The 19,158-nt window shown below is 34.9% G+C and overlaps 1 protein-coding gene across 1 annotated transcript; it reads left to right on the top strand.

Moving 5' to 3' along the window:
* The first annotated feature begins 239 nt into the window (after positions 1–239).
* Positions 240–16,984, top strand: ipmka (inositol polyphosphate multikinase a). Its single transcript, XM_084094044.1, has 6 exons — positions 240–631; positions 2,670–2,755; positions 4,138–4,234; positions 7,861–8,033; positions 14,795–14,876; positions 15,564–16,984. Exons 1-6 carry the CDS (start codon positions 409–411, stop codon positions 16,076–16,078), a joined length of 1,176 nt encoding a protein of 391 aa, XP_083950170.1. The 5' UTR covers positions 240–408; the 3' UTR covers positions 16,079–16,984.
* Positions 16,985–19,158: the final 2,174 nt, after the last annotated feature.

Below are 19,158 nucleotides of genomic sequence, written 5' to 3'. Positions count from 1 at the left end.
AATTCTTGCTGATCAACGACTTAAAGCAATTGAAAGTCATTGCATTATTTTAAATCCCCTCTTTAGATTGCGGATTTGAAAATATAAACTTCTACAATTAAAAATAGCGCGGACGGCACGCTAGAACGCAACCTGTGAGAACGCCGACTTTGATTGGTGGACTGCGTGCTGACGTCACGTCCCATTCAGGAACCAGAGCGCAACCTGTGAGTACGCCAACTTTGATTGGCGGAATGCGTGATCACGTCACGACTCATTCAACAACCCGAACGACGCGACGCGTCGCGCTCCGGCAGAGTAGAAAAACTAAAGACGAGTGAATGAACGAAAACATTCGGGGCTCCAGACGCCTATCTGATCAGATGAAAGAGACGTTTTGAGTTTTAATGAATAGAATAACTGTCAGATATGGAAAATCATTTACAGAAGTTTTTCCAGTTTCCGTTCAACTTGGATAAGTTCACGCTGAACGTGTCTGCAGATAGTCAAATCATGGACTCATCAGCTCGAACGCTGGGAAAACTGGAAAAAGACAATAAAAAGAAAGGGTCAGTAAAGCAGGTGTTCCTGGATGGATGCGTGCCCTTTTCTCATCAGGTGGCCGGGCATAAATGCGGGATCAATAACACTGGTCAGTTCATAACTTCTGTAAAGTTTTTAATCATCATGTTTCTTAGAAATGCTGTATTAATGTTTTGTTTTTGGTTTTTTAGGTTTTAGGGATTGATGACGGAATGTGAATATCAGAGCTAGTTAAGTTGTTTGATATGGATTATTGGATTTCATCATACTGTTTGGATTGGATTATGAACACCCATTATCAAAAAGTTTTTACAGGACCTAACGTTACTATAGGCTATAGTATCAAACCAATTTTATAGTTTTATAAACCAATCCTATAATAATCAAATGGCATCCTACTGGATCAATTGTAATTCCCACAGGAGTCTTTTGTGGAATAATGTTGGAATAGTAAAGGAAACCGCAGATTGATCTATATGAATTTTTCAATCCTAAAAGATTTTATTTAAATTACTTTCCTAATGGTATAGGACATTTTATCCTATTGGTAATTGTGCATTCTAAGGATCTTGTAGGACTGTTGCTATAAATTATGATATAAATTCCAATAGGAATCCTGTACACGTTTCTTTAAAGAACTTTTTTCTGAGAGTAAATTTACTTGTGACCTGTGGAGGACTTTGCACAGGTTTTCCTAACAGGGTTGGTTGAGTAATATGTGTTAAAAGTATTAGATAACTAATTATAGTTTATTAAAGGGTCACAGGATTTGTTGTCACATTTGTTTAACGTGGGATATCGTCATGGTGATTTCTATGAAAAGAAACCTTCTCTCTGCCTACAGTCAGATGACATCATTTCCTCTGTTGTAGTAACTCTTATGTGTCATTTGTGGCTCTGTCATGGGGATTTTCTGAGTGAATGAGATGTGAGCTGTTATCTGATGGATTGTCAGATTGCCAGTGGTCAGCACTTTGTCTTTTCTTGTGTTAAAGGAATAGTTCACCCCAAAATGACAATTCTGTATCACCTACCATCATGTTCCAAACTTATATTGTTTTAAAAGGAGAACTTAAATATATATATTTTTATTACCAAACAATTTTATTATTCTTTTGAAAGTTCTATTTATCAAAGTATGTATTACCTATTTATTAGGTTTCCACCAAAATTTGAATCAGCACAACTGTTTTCAACATGGATAATAATAAGATATGTTTCTTGAATCTTGAGCACCAAATCAACATAATTATTTCTGATCATGTGACACTGAAGACTGGAGTAATGATGCTGAAAAATTGGTCTTGCCATGACTGGAATAAAAAGAAATTTTCGAATATATTAAAATAGAAAACAGTTATTTTAAATTGTAATAATATTTCATAATATTAGAGTTTTTATTGTATTTTAATCAAATGAATGCAGCATTGGTGAGATTATTCTTTCGGTCACTCCAAAACCATTTCGGCCCGAAATCGTAAATAGCTGTTTCCGCTGAAACTTTTTGGCAACTGTTACACATGCGTTTTCTTTCTCAACTGTTTACGTTCAACTGTGTTTACAAGGATATTTCGACATAATTTTGTTGTATTTGTGCGTTCAAGTGCAAGAAGTCGTGTACGAGAACTCATTTCGGTATCACACACTATGACAGGCAGGTCTATGCGCTTGCTTTGGATGTGCGCGCAGAGAAAACAGCGCGAGGAGCAAGTGCCGAATTGAGTTCCCTTCCGCACCTTCTTACGCTTGAAAATGGTTTGAAATCACTTTCAAATGTGCACACAGGAATCGATAAGCAGATTTCATTTCAAGTATCCGATGCCTAACCTTAAGTATCTGATTTCACAATTGGAATCGATTTTTGATACCCAGCCCTAATTATATGCTTCAAAATAAAAAAAATTTCACTTATCAGCTGCAACTTCCTGTCACCCCTTTAGGTAGCCTATTTATTAAATCCTGAGTTTGTTGGCACTTAATATAGCTAATTCTTATAGTGTCATTTATGTGGCTTTATTCTCTCCTAAGTTTTCCTTGAGGTGTTTTCCCGGCTGCCATAAAAGCATTCACACTCAAAATAGTCACAAGTTGTCATGATGATAAAGTGCCGACAGGTTTTCAGTGTTTGGTTCACTGTAATTGCACAGGTGTTCTGCAGCATCCTGATGGAACAATTCTGAAGCAGCTACAACCTCCTCCGAGAGGCCCACGGGAGGCGCACTTCTACACACAGGTAATTTAAATCCACAGTACAATATCTATACAGCAGCGACAGTTGCATGCAAATAATGTCAGAGGGACAAACCTAAACCAAAATAACACCTTGAATACTAGAAAAAACTACTGACAGTCAAGCACAAAACAGTAACTGACACATTTCACTCCATTAAAATAAATACTGTTCCGAAGGTTGGGGTAAGATTTTTTAAAAAGACATTAATACTTTTATTTAGGGTTGTCACTAAGAAGGTAATCAAGTAATCGGTCAATGTTTTGTGGTAATAAAAATAGACGAACAACTTGATGAACAACAATTCGCATAGAAACATGGTGATGTGTTCTCCTGTGTTGGCATAGGTTTACGTTACAAATCTGGTGAAATGGTGCCAGATGAATGTTATGCTGGAGTTTGTTAGCCAAGGTGCTGAGACGCGCTCCACGCATGTAGCCTAAATGATAACAGTGCAACACTTCAATATGAAACTCTAAGCACACCGGTCTTTATATGCGTTCCCAAATGCACGTTGTTGGAAACCCAAACAAACAGCACATGCAGAGACTGGTTTTGTGTTGAGCAGCATTTACTGTGAACGAAGCGGCTCTGAAAAACCTGCATGCATGTAAATAAAAGCCGTGGCGCTTCACTCCTAACCCGCAGCACATAAAGGCTACTTACTTATTTAATTGAGTCGCAGACTTTGTGATGTCACAATAGCACTACACTATATTATGATTTTTAAATGTTTTAAATATATTGTGCAGCCTTATAAAACCCGTCTAATCATGCGTTTCATGGATTCTCATTCTTGGAATGTGCCACTTCCGGCATTCTGCCAGTACTTTGCCGGTTAATCAACACAGGTAAATTGCAATCGAGGGTGTTTTATTTATTTATTTATTTTTATCAAGTACTTTTAATTTAATTGAGGAATTATGACAGCCCTACTTTTATTCAGCAAGGATGCATTTAATTGATCAAAAGTGACAGTAAAAACATTTATAATGTTACAAAGGATATCTATTTAAAATAAATATTCTATTCATCAAAGAATCAGCACAACTGTTTTCCAACATAGATAATAATCAGCAAATCAGCATATTATAATGATTTCTGAAGGATCATGTGACACTGAAGTAATGATGCTGAAAATTCAGCATTGACATTACAGGAATAAATTATTTTTTTAATAAATATATTAAAATACAAAACAGTTATTTTAAATTGTAAAATATTTCACAATATTACTGTTTTTACTGTATTTTTAATCAAATGAATGCAGCCTTGGTGGGCAAAATTAATTTCTTTTTTAAAAACATAAAAATTCTTACCAATTTACTAATAGTTACACTACTGGTTTCAGAGTAAAGGCACATGTCACTTTTTTTTTCCTGCAGGTATATGCCAAAGACTGCACAGACACAAGACTACTGGACCTGCAACAACATCTTCCCAGGTTCTACGGCACATGGGCGCCACGGGAGTCGCCACATGGTGAGAGAAGTTTTCATATCAAGATGTAGATGTCAACATGAAATAACATCTGCAACCCATTTTACTTCCATAATCGTATGTATTTAAGAACCAAATAGGATATTGAACAGGGGTGGAGCAAGTTGTTACGTTTTGATAAGATTATGAAGGCAAACATTTGTTTTATTTGGAATAATATGCACAGATGAATCATGCACAATGAACATTGATCAAATGCAAGGTCATTATGCAATTTCATGTTGACTTTAAATTACTTATGACGTGTTGTGTCACACGGTTGAACTCAGCAATCCTGTCCATTAAAATGGTTCCTTTAGCAGTCAAGCTTGAAGGTCAGCTCTAGTTAGTGTTATCTATGTTTGGCGAATTTAGAGCGTTGCCAATGAGTTAATGATTGATAGATGGTATGTGGTATGGGGTGTCATCCAGCAGTGTTTTTTTTGTAAGGTTATTAAAACGCTCTTATCATCATTATGCATGTTGCCATGTGTCCAAAGAACATGTGCTTTACAGTGTGTTTGTTTAGTCTGTATGTAGTCAATGAACATTAAAGGAGTGTTCAGTTTATCATTGGACTTTACACTGCTGTTCTCCTTGTGTTTGTGAGTGGCCATCCCAGTGATGACACCATAAATACTGTGTCAGTTGACAGCACTGAAAAAGAACTTGCCAGAAATAAATGACTGATCGTGGAGGCTTGGCCTCTGAAACATCACTTAAAGGTACAGTGTTCAGTGTGATTGTAGAAATCAGTTGTGAGCCATTCAGACACTGAAGAAGAAATTTTTTAATGGTTTTCCTGGACTCAGCAACTCTAGTTGGGCCTACAGTTTAAATTATATAATAACCTAGCAATGATCATATATATATATATATATATATATATATATATATATATATATATATATATATACAGTGCAATGCATAAGTGAATACACCCATGCTAAAGTTGACTAAAAAGAGGAATAAAAAATCATATTTTGGAAATTGAACTTAATGCCTTAATTTAAAAAATTAGGAAAAATCCAACCTTTAAGGACACCAATTTTCTTTGTGAATGAATAATGTATCATAAATAAATAAATGTTCTTCCTTAAAATACATGGTGCATAAGTCTGGACACCCCTATGTTAAATTCCCATAGAGGCAGGCAGATTTTTATTTTTAAGTATTTTTAAAAAAAAAATTTTAGGATCCTATGCATCCTGATAAAGTTCCCTTGGCCTTTGGAATTAAAATAGCCCCACATCATCACATAGCATTCACCATACCTAGAGATTGGCATGATTTTATTTCAGTTAGCCTAAAAGCTAGTTTGATTTGCATTGAGAGATGATCTTATGGAAAGTACCCCATGCCAATCTCTAGGTATGGTGAAGGCTATGTGATGATGTGGGGCTATTTTAATTCCAAAGGCCAAGGGAACTTTATCAGGATGCATAGTATCCTAAAAAATAAAATAAAAAAAATACTTAAAAATAAAAATCTGCCTGCCTCTATGGGAATTTAACATAGGGGTGTACTCACTTATGCACCATGTATTTTAAGGAAGAACATTTATTTATTTACGATACATTATTCATTCACAAAGAAAATTGGTGTCCTTAAAGGTTGGATTTTTCCTAATTTTTTAAATTAAGGCATTAAGTTCAATTTCCAAAATATGATTTTTTATTCCTCTTTTTAGTCAACTTTAGCATGGGTGTATTCACTTATGCATTGCACTGTATATATATATTCATTCAAACATTTTTTTTGTTTTATTAATACACTGTAAAAAATGATCGTATTTTTAACGGTAAAAGACTGTAAAAATGCTACAGTGAAAAACTGTTAATTGGTTAACAGAAAGTTTCCGTACTATATACGGTAAATAACTGTGATAGATCTAACGGTACATTTAATGTAATTTTACTGTAACATACCGTTAAATTTACAGTTTTTGAAAGTGAAAAAACAACTCATTGTATAATTTACAGTGAAAAAACGTAAATTGACATTCCCACAATTCCCTGTGACACTTCACATTTGATGTATTTTTGTTGAAATAACTATGTTTGTTTCTAAATAGTTTTCTTCATTTTTTCTAATCAGTTATGTACATTAGGGGTTTATGTTACATTTAATGTTGTTAAATTAATGTTTATTGCATTTTTAAAATTTCATGTGTTACCATGATGGTGTTTAATGTTTGTGTGAATGACACTGTGCAGCTTCTATATATATTAGTATTAACTTTCTTGTGGAAGAACTGCTTGTGTTGAGCTTTGATTGATCATGTGACTCTCATCACTGCTGTGATTGGTGGTTATCAGTGTACAAAACAGATATTAATACTTAAATAGGACGGTAAATTAACTTTATATCATATTACTGAAATTTACTGTTATATTTACTGGATTATACTGTAAAATTGACATGTTGTTCAGAATAGCACGTACATTTTACAGTTTAAACCAGTAAATATAACAGAACTCCAGTGTGTTATATGCTGGTTTAAACTGTAAAATGTACATGTTATTCGGTAAAAGCATTTACTGTTTTGTTGTATATTTTACGGAATTGTTCTGGTAACCCCAGCTGCCAGTTTTTTTCCGTAAAAACTACGGGATTTTTTTTACAGTGTAGCCTACTTTTATTCAACAGTGGTGCATTAAATTTTAATGTTATTTTAATTTTAGTTTTAAATAAATGCTGTTCTTTTGAACTTTCTATTCATCAAAGAATCATGAAATGATTTCCACAAAAATATGAACAACTGTTTTCAACATTGATGACAATAATAAGAAATATTTTTTGAGCAGCAAATCAGCATATTAGAATGATTTCTGAAGGATCATGTGAAAATTCAGCTTTGCCATCATAGAAATATATTGCATGTTAAAATATCTTAAAATAGAAAACATTTATTTTAAAGTGTAATAATATTTCACATTTTTCTGTATTTACTGGCCAAATAAATGCGGCCTTACTTTGGCAAGGTTCTTTGAAAGTTCTTCCAGTAACGTTCAATCAAAGTTATCAGGTCTTTAATAATTTTCTTAAAATATTAGCACAAAAACATACATATATATATTTTTTTACATATATATATATATATATAGGCCTATATTTTTTTTATGTTACTATTTGTTCTAAAACATTCAAAGAACATTCAAAAGCAATGTTCTCATAATGTTTGCAAAAATATAAAACAGAATGTTCCCTTTACATTCGTTTAATGAAGTTTTTTTTTTTTTAAATGTAAAAAACCCCTGAACATTCAGGGAACATTTCGAAATAACGTTTTCATAACTTAATGGGAACATTAGCAGAACTTTCTTAGAAAATATTTTTATTAGCTTGCTGGGTTCCTTCAAAAACATGAAATAATCTTATCGACCTTTGTGTATTGAACAGTAGGCCTAGTGTATGTATATTGGTTTTACATTATGGTTTCAAGACTATCACAAATCATTTGTCATTTTAAACCGTGTTAGCCATCTTGGTGACAAATCAGCAGAATGTAGAATACTTAACAGAAAACTCGTCTGCCAGCCATAAGAATAGACGTGCTAAAACAACACTGGCTGTCATTCTGTCATCAAATGCACAAAACCGTGTCTTCTTTATCTCTCATATCTCAGAGCTGTATCTAAAACTGGAGGATGTGACGAAGAGGTTCTTACGGCCCTGCATCATGGATGTGAAGATGGGGAAGAGAAGTTACGACCCGTTTGCGTCACTAGAAAAACGTGAAGAGCAGATTAGCAAGTATCCTCTGATGGAAGAGATCGGATTCCTGTTACTGGGAATGAGGGTGAGACAGCATGCGTGTGTGATTTGTTAACTTTCCTTATACTCATTATGCAGGATCTCCTTTTCCCTTGTTGTTTTATCTCTGTATACTCCGCTTAGTATCTGATTTCCTTATTACAAACTGAGAGTTCATAAACACAATATTAAGCTTCAGATCACTCGAGGGCTCTAGGTTCGCTTTCAATGCTGCAGAACAGAAATCCCCGTCTGCTGTCTTAAGGCATGATCGATATCCGGAGCTTATCCAGACTCTCGGTTAATTACCTCTGAGGAATACTGATAAGACATTTGATGATAAGATTGTGATGAAACCAGTGGTCAGTTACACACACTCCTCTGCTTTTGCTCTCTGCACCTCATTGTGCTGCACTGTGAAGAAGGGCACATGAGAAGAGATAGAGAGATCAAATTAATTCCATCATTGAGTCTAAAGATCTTCTGGCCCTGATGCATTTATCATGAGAAAAACAGTGACATTTTATGCTCATTGACGGCATGGTTCGTTATAGTGACCGACCTTTTATTGGATTATTCTGTCAGGTTTATGTTCTGTTTTATGGACTATTGGGGAACGTTTACAAGACAACAAATGTTTTTCCTTTGCGATTTTACCATATCAATCGAGCGCGAGGTCCGATGATGAAACACTGGAAGAACTAGTCATTCAACCCGAACCTCCATCGCAAGGAGGACTAGAGCAGGACTCGGTGTTTCTCAGTGATACACTACTCAGTTTGAGGTACATTATGAGATGTTGCAACTGTAATTTCTCACCATCAGCATTAACAAGTGCATGTCCATCAACAAACCGATTATTTTACTTGTACTAATTTATTTTAAAGTATTTTTGTAATATATTGCGGTGAACACGTGGAAACTGTATCAATAACAGTGCATGTATGCAATGTATACATTAGCCGAGCTCTAGCGTGAATGACTGATGTAACATAAATGTTGGTAAAACAAATCTTGCTCCATGATTAATCTTTCCTCAAAGTAGTGAGAACGACAGACAATCTGCATTAATAGACACAGTTATAGGTAATAGTGGCCCACAAACTGATTAGCAGAAGTATTTCAGTAAGACAGTAGCCGCGTTTCCATTACCCTTCAAATTGCGCAAATTGAAATTGCGAATTGAAAATACACCCAATGGAAACACGTCAATTTCGCAAAAACTCCCATTTATCGCAAAAAAGTTTTTCCGCTCGCATGAGGTGGTTTTTCAGGCAATTCGAAAAATAAATATTTTGCAAAACTGCAATGGAAACAGTTTTTGCGCATTTGCAGGTCACCTGACGTAGATGACGCGGTGTGTTTGGACAGAATACGAGACAGAGTTCTTTATTAAATTCATATAAGACAAAAAAATAATTACAGGAATAATGGATTCTAAACCTCAAATAAATGCCACAATCAAGACCTCGAAGCAGAAATGAGGGAGAAACACCCAGAAACACCTCATATGTGCCGCTCTCAAGTATAATAAGGGTCGTTCCTTGCCATTAATACTTGGAAACACACATACGTCTCCTTCGATTAATAATAATGGCTAGTGCAGTGGCTGGGATATAGTACATAAAACTACCAACGTCCGTTGCCATGGTTTTTGGAATGATTTTACTTATCGCGAGAAGAAAAAATGAAGTTTTAGTCGCATAACATCGGTTAATGGAAACGCCGTCATTTCGCAATAGTTTTTTGTCGACATTCAGAAAAAATCGCAAAAGTTTTGCACAAATCTGTAATGGAAACGCGCCTAGTGATAACGTGAGTTAGCCAGTTATCAGGAGACCTACACAATATAAAACTCAAAACTAAGAATTTTGAACACCATCTTTAAAGAGCAAGTGATTTGCAAATCCTGCATTGAACTTGATTTGAGAAGAAGTCATCAGTGAAATAAAGGCAGCTAAAGTTTAGGATTATACTGCTGTGATATCATGGTAAAGATGAATTTTAACCACTGATTCTTCACATGCTCATCCTTGGGCAGTGAAAAAAAACCTGGCTTTACCGTCACATTGTAGAGCACAGCGTCTTCTCGACATGATGCTCTCCAGTATCCACAGAAATCAGTTGCTGGTTTGAGGTTCAAGTTTTCCCTGGTGTCTGCGTGCGCAATAAGTGGGCGGGCAATATGCTAATGTTTCGTCTTGATGTCACAACAAAAAAACGATTCATTTAATTGACTCAGAGTCGACTCTTACTTTTGAAAGACAATAACTTTATATATGGTGTTTATAATAACTTTATATATTTATATATAAATCTGAATATTTATTTCAGATTTAAAACTTTGCAGGATGTTTTCATTCACTTAGGCCTCGTTTACACTATCAGTGAAATGTGACCCAATTCCGATTTTTTGCTCATATGTGATACAGATCGGATGTGTTCTATGACAGCGTAAACAGGAAAAAAAACGCATGCATTCGGATATTTCGAGATCGGTTTCAGGCCTCATTCATATGTGGAAATAAATCAGATATAAATCGGATATGTGCCAATGCGACTGTAATGTAAACAGGCAGATCGGATTTTCTGAGGCATTAGGCAACGTCTTCGCAGTTTAATGACGAGAGAAACCCCGACACGCTTCTGCAAAGGGACGGATGGCCTGACGAAACTTCGTGTCGTCGTAGGATAGGAATGTGGACAGACGTTGACACAACATATCAAAGATTGGCTTGCTCATCCTAAAATTTCGGACCCACTGCTTCTCGTTAAAGAGGAACAATACACAATACACTCCCACCAGTCCTGAGATATGCACAGGCTGCAGTGATTACTGCTGATTAAATTAACAGGACACTTCACCTAACCTTATTTTATTTCATTTTTATTTGATAGACTCGATTTAGTCTTTAATGCAAAATAATAATAATAAATAAATAAAACATTTTATTTTGAAATTTGGTATTTCATTATTTTGATTAGGGTTACACATACTGACCTAAATAGTTGAACTAAATTACATTTAAATAGCACTATAACATCATAAATAAATAAAAAAAGATAATCTTTTATGCCTAAGATTGTGTGTGCAAAGAATCTATTATTATATGCAAACAAAGGAGGTCATAATTTAGCAAATTGTTTAGAATAGCACAGCAACACAATCATAAGACATTCATTTCAGCTGCTCATGACAGCTGAAAAAGAAAGGCAAGCCAAAAAGGCAAGAATGCTGAAAGTAAGGGTGCGATTTGATCTGGCACTGATCGTTATCAGCCGATTGATAGAAGAAAAAATCTTTTGACTGAAACATTTTCCTCGACCAAACCCCATTCCACAGCCTGTCACACACCCAGTTTAAGAGCAGTTTTTTCTTCTTCTTGTAATTAGGAGTATAGTGAGTACATGCTTTACCTTCACAAATGAAATACTCAAAAAACATTTGCATTTAAAGAAAGCACTTTTCATCCTCCTCCGCCTCATAATCATGGTGATATATTGCAGAGCTAGCATCAATCATATTTTGCATTTGTCCATCTGTGCAAGATAATTTAACCCTTTAAACATGCGTGATGTTTCAGATTGTATGGCAAGTGTAAACGCATGAATCGGATATGGGTCACAATTGAAAGAACGTGTAAACGGACGGTCAAAAAAATCGGATATAGGCAACAAATCAGAATTGGGCATCAAGACCTGCAGTGTAAACGAGGCCTAATAGAGCTATGTTACACACTACATGAAAGGTAATTTTTAAAAAAATCCACAATAGGGGCCCTTTAAACTAGCAAAAGTGGAAAAGTGGACACACCCTAAGTGCACTTGCACACACAGTGAGGCTCCAGTGAGGCTCATCACAGTTTTAAGTCTGTATGCATGCAAGTTTCTCCAGTGCTGTTCTAAACCTAGTGAAATGCCTATGTACAGTAGATAGCATTTACATTTGTGGTGCATTGATGCTAAAGTCTAGACAGCAATGCAGGTCATTATGTTTTGAAGCATATTTTCATATTTAAGTGCACTTGCACACACACACACCTTTAGACCACTTAGATCGTTAAAATTGGGCCCAGAATCTCCAAAATAATGAAACAACATAAAGATGGTGTATTTTAAATGTTTTTAATGGTATCTTTTTACTAAGCACTATGCATCATTGATACCAATACCCATGATGTTTTTTTTTTTTTTAGCCATTAAAAGCCACTCAACATTACAGTATAAGCTATAATTTTTAACATTTAATAGGCTTAAAAAATATAACAACCTTTAATTTAAGTGAACTTAAAACAATCTTCACTTAAACCCATTGTAACAAATGTCACATTTAGCTGAGCCTTTAATATATCAGGGTTCAACACTAAGGCAGGCCGGTTCAGATTTTTACCTGCCCTGCTAAAATGCTTTTGACCCATGTTTAAGACTTTAAGGTAGGTCTAACAGGTGAATATACAGAAATGGAATAATTCCTTTGTCTGTGCATTAGCTGCATTTAATAAACACTGCACAGTCTTTGCTGCATAAATTATAAATTGAATATATATTCATCCTTATTAAAGCTAAAAACGTTATTCAGTCAAGAGCAGTGAGTGATTTTCACTTTGCCTTTTGTTCTTTGATTATCATTAATGACACAGACATTGCCGCAAGTGTGCTGTTGGTGTCTGTCATGTACAGACAGACAGTAGCCTAATAATCGTGGTCTTTCCAATATAATGAAAAATACCACTGTATTTAAAGGATGTAATTTGAAGGAAATATCTTTCTTTGAAAAGTATTTTATACAAATTTGATGTAGCCTAATTATTCTAAAACAATACAAGGATACTGAATGATTTTTAGCAATGGAGTGTGATGGAACAACTGCCATTTATAGTCCGTATCTCATATTTTCCTAATGTCTTGTACTACCGTTAAACATGGTATCACTTGGATGGGAATATGCATATGGAGATGATATGCAGATGATGTCATGCATAGTAAAACTAGACGTTGTAAGCCCCAATATGTGGTTATTCCGGGGAGGAGACGTGGTGGAGATGCATACACACAATCTTTCGCTGACTGGGTTTTTTGCACAGGTTCTGGTGTGAACATAGTTTTATAAATCTGAAAACTTTTGTGCGTATGCAAATGTTTGTGTACGCACACTTTTAGGATGAAATCTTTGGAAAGTTTTATACATGAGGCTCCATGTGTTTTGTCCACAGAGAGCTGCTTCACAAACGCACACCAGTACAGATTTGAGGTCTTTTTTCTTTCTTTCTTTCTTTTTTCTTTCTTTTTTTTGCACTTGAATGGTTTAATAGCACTTGAATGAAGGATATCATCATCTTATAAGGTAGTGCTAGCAAAAGGATGGCAGGAAAAAAAAAACACATTCTGTGTTAATTGTGTTAAATATAATTTAAAACTAAAACATTTTAGAAAATTTGAAATGTAACTGACATAAAATAAGTTGAATGTGGAAAAAAAAAAAAAAAAAAAAAAAAAAAAAAAAAAAAATATATATATATATATATATATATATATATATATATATATATATAACATTAATACAAATATAAAAATAGCTTATTAAGAAAACATTAAGAAAATGAATAGTAAATAGATAATACTAAATACTAGATAATACTAATAATAAATACTATAATACTAGTTCCTTGCAACATACAAGCTGGTAAGAATAGTCTGTACTTGTGTTATATCTGTGTGATATAGTTTTTCCTTGCCACTGTTTTCTGTAAAACTGCTTGTGAAAATGATCTATACTGAATAGTGCTATAAAATTTAGTTTAATTGAAAAAAATGTAAAACATAACTTAATACAAATGAAATATTTTCCAAATAATATTTGTATCATTTATTGTGGTACTATGACAATATAAAAGCTGATCAATTAAATTGTAAAACATTGTCTTTATAATATAATATTTAATATTTTCTCACATGGTATAAGTGGGTCTTTATGCATGAAAATATAGCTTTATAATATAGCTGCCTTTATATTTTTGGATCATCATATTTGGGGGGTCCTTGGCATTAACAATTTAGAAAAACCCCTGCCCTGGGCAATCAGATTGTGTGGTATAATATACAGCCAGTAGGTGTTGCAAGGTTTAAACCAACCATGATAAATGAAAAGCAAAATGACATTTTGCCAATTATGTCACACACCGGGTAGCTCCATACAGTATGATTGACTGTGCCAAATTCTTCTTACTGCCAGGACAGAAAAATGACCCTGGAAAAGAGTCGGGTCAACAAGTCCATTGTAGAATTGATGCTGTTGTTGCAATGCATTTTCGATTGCAATGTATATTATTGACAGTTTTTGTGAGTTCCATTAAGTGTGAAGTCTCCATCTCGTTTCCTCTGTTCGGTGTCTCCTTCCTCCAGCCCCTCCTCAGTTTATCATCCTTTCTCTCTGGTTTCTGCGTACTTGTTTCTTTGCACCTAATTGGTTTCAGTGTTTCTAGGCTGGGAAATATTTGCCAGCTGCTGTCACCCTCTCCTTCCTTTTCGCTCTCTCTCTTGTTCTTGCCTTCCATGTTATTTGTAAGGATCCATCCAGTGAGGCTCATCACAGTTTTAAGTCTGTATGCATGCGAGTTTCTCCAGTGCTGTTCTAAAACCTAGTGAGATGCCTATGTAGACAGCATTTACATTTGTGGTGCATTAATGCTAAAGTCTAGACAGCAAGGCAGGTCACTATGTTTTGAAGCATATTTTCATATTTTTCTTTATTGTAATGTCTCTGATGGATCTCCTCTGATCTTCTTCTCTCTCATCTTCTCACCTCAGGTGTACCAGATCAATTCAGACGATTACATTACTCTTGACCAGTTCTATGGACGCAGTCTTGGAAAGGACACCATTAAAAATGGTCTGACTCCAATTTCATTTTTTTTTTTACTTTATTTTATCTATCTATCTATCTATCTATCTATCTATCTATCTATCTATCTATCTATCTATCTATCTATCTATCTATCTATCTATCATGTCATTTTATCATGGTTGTTTTTTTTTATGACTAAATGTACATGTTTATATAGAGAGAGATTCAGAGAAAGTGTTTCTCAATCTTTTCCACTGGCTAAATAGTATTTTTCATCGCTTTATATTTTTAATGGAAACAGATAGGCCTTATTGTGCATTATCAATCATTATTTGCGAGAAAATATTTTCTCAGACAATGAGTTCTGCTATTATCATGCGCTAAGCAATCGTCGCTGTAGTTAAACCATTAAAACGCAGTATGCCACAGAAAAAGTGTTCAAAAGCATCGCATCCACTACAAATCGTTCTATTTATTAGGAAATTAGGACTTCTCTGTAATGATTTCATTTCATTTAAGTGCTTAACTCAATTAATGAGAATGGCATATGTAATATAAATGTGTATATCAGATGTAAAACATAGTTTAAATCATTCTTTTATTTATTTGAACTGTTATTGTGAACATGCACTGTATTTATGGACTCATAATGAAGATATAAAGTGGTTTTCCTTCATCTGATCATGTAGTCTCAAAACTCAAAAATGAATCTATGAATTTTTCTTCCCTCAGGCCTGACTAGATTCTTCCATAATGGCGAAGACTTACAGAGGCATGCAGTTTCCCTGATCATCTCTAAAATCCGAAGCATTCTCCGCTGGTTTGAGGGTCAGACTCAGCTGCATTTCTACGCCAGCTCTCTGCTGCTGGTGTATGAAGGCTCTCCTCGCACAGTCAACGGATGGAAACACACGCGAGCTGAGACAGGAACAGGACATCAGCAGGGGGAGCCACAGAGCAACTGTAACAAACCCCACGAGGCTCTGAGCACTCAGGGCAATTTAACACACAGTCATCCGTACTGCCGTGAGACCGACGCTAACGGAATGTGTGCAGGAAGTGTAGAAGAGGAACAAGAGGAAATTGGAATGGGGGAGAAGAAACAGTTTGGACAGGAGGAGGCAGTGGAGGTGAAGATGATCGATTTTGCTCATGTATTTCCGAGCAACAGTCCGGATGAGGGATACATGTACGGCCTGAGGAACCTTCTCTCTACTTTAGAACAAATACTAAAGACTGACATCTGACCTCCTGAGAGAGTCCATGTCTCTCTCTCTCTCTCTCTCTCTCTCTCTCTCTCTGGTTTGATATTTCTATCTATTGTTTTAAATGAATTTGGAAAATTGGGTTATATATTTGGAGGCACATTTTTCTATTTTGAGATAACGTTTAATCGTACAATGAAAACATACTGTAACTTTCAGAGCGCAAAACTTCTGGATAAAAAAAGGCGCTATACGCTATATGACGCTATACTTCTGATGCAACTATTGATGCTTTTATTCCAAAGTAAATTCTAGTTAGATTTTATTGTATGTTTACCTTTTCTTACTGCCAAAAATATCCACGTTAGTGTACCTTTTAAAAAATGTAATTTATTTAATTTTTTACAAATATGTACAAATCATTTTGAATCTGTAAAAACAATGAATCTTTATATATATCGTTTTTTTATTTTTTTATTTTATTGTTTAAAAATAAGAAAGCTTCCCAAGAACATGTTAAATGCTTTTCATATAAAATTGAAATCATACAACAAAATGCAAAATGTGTGTGTGTTTTTAAATCACAGCTAAGGCTTGTTAACAGAGAAAATGGGTATTCTGTATTCAGTATTGCTGAATAAAACAATAAGCAATGAGCAGTCATTAATATTTTAGCTGTAAGGTAGGTTATGCCTGCAATCATGCAGCTTCTGCTCTGACATTAAAAGTGCAGAACTCAAAATGATGTGAACCGTAAAGAAATGTCAGACACATACTGATTTTATGCTGCTGGCATTCTTTGTTGATAAGATCCAATTGAGTTTCTTTTTAATAGCATTTTAAAGGTACTTTTCATTTGACTTTTTTTTATCTTTTATCCCAAATGTCCAAAATCTCAGAACTCTTTGTAAATTGTTCAAAAGTCTAATATGGAATAAATTTGTCTGTAGCCCAAGGTGTTCTACCGACACTTGATTGTTCTCTTATATACATTTAAAAATGATGGTGCATTTATATTTTAGCTTTGCAGAAAGCTTCAGATTCTTCACTGCATAGTTTTCCTAATGGTTGCTCTGGGTTTTCATCTCTGCCGTAAAAGTTTGTTATTATCCATAAACCGTCTCTCACATGAGCAACACTTCTCCCAAACTGCTCTGTGATTGGACAAACCCAGAGTGTTATTTCTTGAGATGCTTTGCAGTTTTAATGTAGATGAAGCAACAATGAGAAACCGATTGCTTTAAACAGGACCAAAAAACTATTATTTTAATTATCTTCTGAACTCATTATTTGTACTGATGTGCAAAAACACCACATTGCTTTTCAATACTTACAGTTGATGAAGCAAGTCAAGACAAAGACGTCAGCGGCGTAATAATTATAATGTTGTTTAAAAATAGATTAAAACAGACAAATAATTGAGTATCTGAAGTGAAGTGCATCATGTAATTTGGATAAGCACACAATTATTGAGCTGCTGTCCTGCTGCGGTTCTTCATTTACAGTTTTCTCAGTGTCATTCTGTCCTCCTGCTCTTCTTTAAACAGGAGGGATTTTTCATTTTTCCTAATTTGAGTGCAATTTGAAACATAATTGGAACCTCAGAAGCAATTTCAGTAGAAACGCAATTTCCCAGCAAATGCCCCCAGAAACGCTCAGCTCTGAGGCATCCATTAAATAGGTTAAAAAAAATAAAAAAATAATATTTATTACCTTAAGATCTCACTTTCTAGCAGCTGACAATATTTTTTTTATTTCTTTTTTCACCTTTTGATCTCAAAGCATGATCAAAGTGTTTGAAACGCATTTGTGTACATGGAACACATTTCATATGTTTTTTTCCCACACAGCTCTGAATTAATAAATCATACATGTCATACATAAATTTGATATTTATATTTTGTTATAGTGTGTGTGTAGTTCCCCACATTTTCATTTGGTGGCGCTGTGGCTCCTGTGTGGCCGCACAGATTGACAGACTGGAAATGGAGAAAACTCAAAACTCCATCCATTGGCATCAGATCTGGGTAAGAAATTCAGTGGAAAACGAAAGCATTCCATGACATAGCTGTGTACATGTTGTGGTTATTATATTGCTTTCTATGTGTTGATCTGAAAGAGCTCTTGCTTTGGGATCTATGTCTATGATACTTGTGGGAGTTTAGTTGAGATGAACATGAGACAGAGGCGGGCTTGAGAAAACAGTTTTACTTGCACATATTCTGGACGGCCTTTATTATTTCAGTATTGCGTGTTGGTATGTCTATTGATCATGCTGGGAGCGTTTGTGTGATTTGTGATGAAGTTAATCAATATTTGGCCGGATCGAGATGGAGGACAGAGGAAAAGAGAGAAACTAATTAAAACTGGAATTGATTCTTTATTAAAAGGACAAGCTTTATCTCATAGTGCTCAAACATGCGCATCCAAATCATTTATTCGGTGAATCAAAGCAATGCCATAATCATAATTCATTTTGATATTTCACCCATCTGATTAGAGTTCTCCAAGTTCTTCAAAATGTTTGTAAACAATTATATGTATGATGTATTTTACTGAAACACTAGACATTCCCAGTAAATGTATTCTTAAAGTGGTCAATATTGAATGGATTTTATTCCTTCATGGGCTGGAATGGAGAGTGACATTATTAAGCATTTATCTATCATTTGGCGTTTTCTCTTAAGAAATTGTTTACTGACATGATTTGATTTGGAGTCTCCACACTTTAATCAAGGCTAATGTATATTTCCCAATCCATCCTATAATACAGTGGTTCCCAATTCCAGTCCTCGTGACCCACTGCTCTGCACATTTTGTATGTCTCTCTTATCTGACACACTCAGTTCAGTTCATGGAGTCTCTCCTAATGAGCTGATGATCTGGTTCAGGTGTGTTAAATAAGGGAGACATACAAAATGTGCAGAGCAGTGGGTCACGAGGACTGGAATTGGGAACCACTGCTATAATAGGCTATAGCCTATTAAATAATCTATTACTTGAGGTAATAAGTAGGCTACTTGATATTGATTGAATAATGATATTGATTGATTAAATAACCTCTCTGATGAATTCAGTAAGTGAAGGCCACAGTCGCTCTTGTAGACCAGCCAGGAGTTTGC

Source organism: Abramis brama (genome assembly GCF_963993115.1).
Source record: "Abramis brama genome assembly, chromosome: 19".
Lineage (NCBI taxonomy): Eukaryota > Metazoa > Chordata > Actinopteri > Cypriniformes > Leuciscidae > Abramis > Abramis brama.
The sequence above is the reverse complement of the archived record's forward strand: the minus strand, read 5'-3'. Positions and strand labels throughout refer to the sequence as shown.